Source organism: Pterocles gutturalis, unplaced genomic scaffold (genome assembly GCF_000699245.1).
Source record: "Pterocles gutturalis isolate BGI_N339 unplaced genomic scaffold, ASM69924v1 scaffold22257, whole genome shotgun sequence".
Taxonomy (NCBI): domain Eukaryota; kingdom Metazoa; phylum Chordata; class Aves; order Pterocliformes; family Pteroclidae; genus Pterocles; species Pterocles gutturalis.
In genome coordinates, this window is record NW_010113378.1 from 63,601 (window position 1) to 69,086 (window position 5,486).

General features: G+C 36.6%; 1 protein-coding gene across 1 annotated transcript in view; it reads right to left on the bottom strand.

Moving 5' to 3' along the window:
• INO80C (INO80 complex subunit C) overlaps positions 1-2,426 on the bottom strand; it is an 18,682-nt gene extending 16,256 nt beyond the window's left edge. The window contains 1 exon segment of the mRNA XM_010074483.1: positions 2,316-2,426. Within this exon segment, the coding sequence (XP_010072785.1) occupies positions 2,316-2,426 (111 nt within the window).
• Between the last annotated feature and the right edge of the window lie 3,060 nt (positions 2,427-5,486).

Consider the following 5,486-nt stretch of genomic DNA (forward strand, 5'->3'; position numbering starts at 1 on the left):
CCCTTTTCCTTTCCACTAACTAAAATGAAGCCTGATAAAATTTCCCCAGCCTTTTCTCTCTCAGCACGCTGGTACATGGTAGCATTTTAGGAACACTCTCCCTTCACAGGAGGTCCTACCTTATTTTGAGGTAGGACAAAAAAGATTTCAGCTTGAAAATGCTCAAATGCCAGCAAGGAAAACCCCAAATCTTGCATATTCACGGCAAATTTTGTTCCACAGGGTACTGAAAAACTCAATTTACTGAATAAAAAAAATTAGTAGTAGCCATCTGAAAACAGGTATTAAGTACAGTACAGATCAATGTCCTTGATTTTCAAGCAGCTAGTATGGTGGGCAACACTGTCATGCATACTGTGTAAATCGGGAATAAATCCATTTAAGTAAATGGCTTTCATCACTGCCAACTCATCTTAAAATACAAGGTTCCTGGTACAGGTTTCTGCTTAAATTGACATCAAATCTCCCAAAAGCACGACAACAGAATAGTTTTGTTTAAACTATGACATTGTCCTCAGATGCTGCTGCTTTCATTTATAAAGAAAGCTGATGGAGGGTTGTTAAAAACATAAAAACACAAACTTGAAATTAAATTGTTGAATTACTATAATAATAGTTTATAGTTCCAAGTACATGTCACTAAATGTACTTCAGCTTCTTCTAAGCATTCCCCAGGGGACTTCGGCGTCATGTGTCAAACTACTCTTCTGTGTGAAACTTACAAAATCTGCCCTTCCTAAAGCAGCAATTCTTTCCTTCTAACTTGATGAGTATTTCTGCTGAGCATCAAGAGTTAATCAACTATGAAAACTAACAACAAGTATACAATTAAAATTCAGAAATAATCTCGCCTGTTGGGTGTATAAAAGGGAGGGGGAAGGTGTTTGAAGCAGGATACGGAAAATGTTTCACTTGCAATATAAATAAAGATAATGCATAAAGACACATAAGCTGTCCAGAAAGCAATCTGTGCACTATGCTTTCAAACTTTTACGCTGCTGTTTTGAGGTGAGTTAAAACATCTTATATTCCAACTACCTTAGGAAGGCTGAATAAAATTTTACTCATGCACTAAAAGATTGGACTGTCACAAAGTGATGGATGGCTTTTCTATGTTCTCTGTAGGGCATTTCAATACCATAGACTCCAAGTGCTCTTGATTAAAAGGTGACATTCTCATTTAGGGTCCCGTCACTGTCTGAGCTTCAAACCATTATGTGACCTGCACTGGTGCTTCCAGTGACAAAATACTTACCAAAATGAATAAAACACTAATTACTTCAGTCACTTTGATAGAGGTATAAAACACCCTAAAGCAAAGCTCTATTACACTGTGTGAGGGTTTGAATTCAAAATTAAAAATGCAGCCAAAGGGAGAATAAGGTTTTAATTACATTCCTACCTCTCATTCTCAAAAACCTAGGGGAAAAAGACATAGCAATTTCATGACACACAAACTGCCTTCTTACTGGTACTGCTCACTTAAGAAAAAAAAAAATCCAGAACTCAAATTTATTTTGTTCTCTTCAAAGTTATTAAACTTTCAAACGCAGAAAAAGACTAACAAGCTTCAATAAGAAGCTCTGATTTCTTCTCAAGAGATTTCATTTGACAAACATGATTTTTCCATTTAAAAACTTTCAAGCACTATGACAGACAAAGTTTAATAACTTACAGATATTTCAAGGGAAAAAAATTACTATTTTCTATGGGGAAAAGCCTCAAATAAAATGTAATTGGGATGCAACTGTGAATAGCTTCACACTATCCCAAGAAAGCTTGGTTTAATTTGCATTTGCCACAAAGCTCCCTTCTGCTTAAATAATTGCAAACGATCTCTCACTTTTAGATTTCATTTGGTGGACTGGGACTATTCCTTGTTTATAACATTTGACAGTTTTCTTTATTAAGAAAATTGTAACTTGGACAAATTCATGAGCTGAATGGCATGCTGAAGCAGCTCTGGAGCTGAACATTTCAGAACATACGGAATGAAAAAGCATGTGTTAGTTCATACTTTCACCAAGGGTAAAACTGAGCCCAGCTAACAGAATATTTTGATTCCCCATGAGAAAAAAAAGTCTTCTAAATTGATGGGCCTTAAGACTGAAAATGGATGGAAGCATAGTAGCAAAAAAGACTAGAATAAATCACAGTAGAATTTTTATAAAAACAGCCAGTACATTCCCTTCTCTATCAGGAAAATTCAGTTCAGACAAGGATTTTGGCTAAACTGCTTCTTAAAGTTTAAAATACATCATTTGATATAAACAGTTAAGGTCAAAGTATTTCAGGAGAAAAGACTGGATGATTACAGTATGTTCGTGTGCTGTTAACACTGTAATGCTGCTCAGGAAGCATATCAAAATCCCTCTTTCGAATAACAGGCTTCAGCCAAGGTAGGAGAAAGATCCAAGTCCATTCATCTGCATGTGACTGAACCAGGGACAAGGAAAGCAAAAAGATACCAGCTCCTATGGCTGATGCGACAGGAATTCCATTCTGCAGAAAATACTCAGTTTCCTCATTCTAGTTTAGTCTGTAAAACATTATCCATTTTGACAGAAAACAGCGTCTGAATAACAAACAAAAACAAAACGGCATTTCTTCAAGGAAAGGCAATTAATTAGTTTAAAGATAGGGTGTATCTGTCTTCCAGAGCTCCAATTCTATCTGTTTTTCTTATAAAAAATAGACCTGAATTAGAATAGTCAAATATTACGTTCAGATGTTATAGAGTAATGGGTAAACCGATACAGAAAACAAAACTTTACTTTTGCATTTTCCCTAATTTTTGCACATTTTAGCAGTTCCTTCTGTCTGTCTTGTCACTTTAAGTAGATGAAAATTCAGTTTCTATTACCTTTCTCCTACCTACACATACTGCTGCCAGCAGTCGTACTGCAAAAGCTTAGCACTACAGTCTAAAGTTACTCAAAAGACCGTTTTTCCATTTGTGTGCAGGTACTTAAGTCTGTCATACCCAAACACAATGTCAGAAATACAAACATTAGGTACAGTGACGTATGGAACATTCCACTTCTAAAGTAACTGAGAATAAAAATATTCTTTCTACAAACTTCAAAAAGTTATCAAAGGCATAACATATCAGAGGGTAGTGATTGCATCAGATGCTCCAAAGGTCTTTAAAAGACGTCAAGAAAAGAAAGTATACTTTCCTTTTTAAAAATCTTCAGACTACAAATGTCATCCTCATTGTTTGTCTCGTAGTATAGGACAAAAAAAAATCTGTCTGTACATGCCCTGAATACTACATTCACTTTCCTTCACCTAGTAAACCCAACATCAACTATTCCTGCTTTGAATAGCACACCAGGTCTCCTGTATTCCGCAAAAATTGTAGTGCATTATCCTACGGATAGCTACCATTTAACTGGATAATGAAAAAATCCTGAAGACTGAACCAAAATAAACATATGGCAAATTCTAATTTAGATGAAAATAAGGTAATACAAGTATCTATTGTAGACTATTTTGAGACTGCTCAGGAGGAAAAGGGAGGAGAGAGTTGTATAGTGATGCTAATTTCAAGAGAAATTTCTGAAATATTTCTGCAGAAACATTTGTACAAGTAGGTGGTTGTTTACTCAACTATATAAGTTCTGTGGCCATACACTTCACCCTGATACTAAATATTGAAGAACTACAGCACATCTGAAAAGTGCCAGACAGTTCAATGTTTTGCATAGAAACTTGTATCCTGACTGTCTTTTGTGCTGGACTTGAAACAGAACAGAACTATTAAAAGATGTGACTTTTCCACTACATTAGAATTAGTGGAACTTTGGTATCACATCAACAATCATAGGTGAGATGGAAACATAGTATTTAATATTTTGTGATGGGTTTAACAGGATAGTTTAGGAAGTTTCCCACAATGAATTATTTAGCAAATAAAAAAAAAATACTTTTTGGACAGATGGAAAGAAGGAGGATAAAAAGGGCAAATTCTGTGGCTACAATAAAAGGCAATTCCGGCTGCAAGAAACAGGTTTAAGAACAACTGAAGAGAAAACGGAATTTCGGACTTGATAAAATTTAAGGTTGTTAATGTAAGACTCAAACTAGCATTGCTAGTTCTGGACGGTGGGAACAAAGATAATGAACTTAAGGAACAAGGACTTTCAGCTAACCAGTTTGGTTTGAGGAGCCTGAACACGCTGTGCATATGTCACGGAACAACAGCCTACTCTCATTCCAGTTTGTCCATTTTAAGAGTTAATTTTGCTGTAAGAACATTGTGCTGTTCCTCCCAGAGAAAAGCAGTTCTACTAAAACATGACCATGTAGGGAGAATTAATACTGTCTAAATGTAGTCACTGAGTTTTGGGCTTCATTAATACACTATGGGGAAAAGTACTCAACTGAGGTACCCTGATAGGCAGGAGTGTGTAACTGCTGGTCTAGGGAGAGGGCGTACCCATAGTCATCACATAAATCAACTGTCTGAAATGAGACACAGTAACACTGAATCACTGAGGCTGGAAGGGGTCTTGGGAGGTCACTAGCCCACCTCCTGATCAAAGAGGGGTCAAAACTAACCTTGGCTCAGGCTGCTCAGGGTTTTGTCCCAGCAGGTCTTGAACACCTCCAAGGACAGAGATTCAGCAGCTCTCTGGGCAACTCTCCATCTCCCTAGTTAGAAATCAATATCCTATAAAATAAAAAACACTGGTTTTATTAACAAAAAGCTCTTTTGGTCATGAGCAGTCATGTAACTCATGTTAATTACTGCCCTAATTTCTGCATGTTCCATTTCAGCAGTATTTTGCTGTAGTCCTGATGGTTTCAGGGCATAAATGTAACAAAGTTTCTAGGCACAGGGGTCATCTTTTACTAAATGTACCTGTTTATCTGGAAAATTAAGACAAGCTTCTGGATGGACTGCATACTAATACACCACTGACTCAACAGAAAGACTTTTTATGGCACATAAGTTTCACACAGTTTCCTAAAGGGTTTTAACTCCCTTCTCCTTTCTCCTAGATGATGAGTATTTTCATAATACTCTCTCCCTTCCCTGATTAACACCTATTGTACTGCTGGCATGCCACTAACCTTTTTCTTCAAAGATGGTCTACTTGATACATACCTAACCAAACTCTAAGCAGTTGTTCTGTACTTAGCTTGAGAAGTTGCTGTTTCATTTTTCAGATTTGAAAAAAGTCTTGTAAGCTTGAAAGTTTATTTTTCAAGCTGTAACATTTAAGTGACACTAACCATACCTGTAAACCTTGTCTAATTTATGCAGAAACTATCATAAGCGTCTCAGTCTTTTCTCCCCTTCTTCTGGTTGTTTCACTAGCTCAGGAAAGCATAAATCTGAGGAAGCACTAAATACAGCTGTCGTGATAAACACATTGCATTCTTATGAACACAGGGGTAAGTAGTGCTACAAGCATGCCAACACTGTAGGGGCAGAAAAGTAAAAAAAACTAACTTGCTTAAAACTGTGTAGGAAGTTT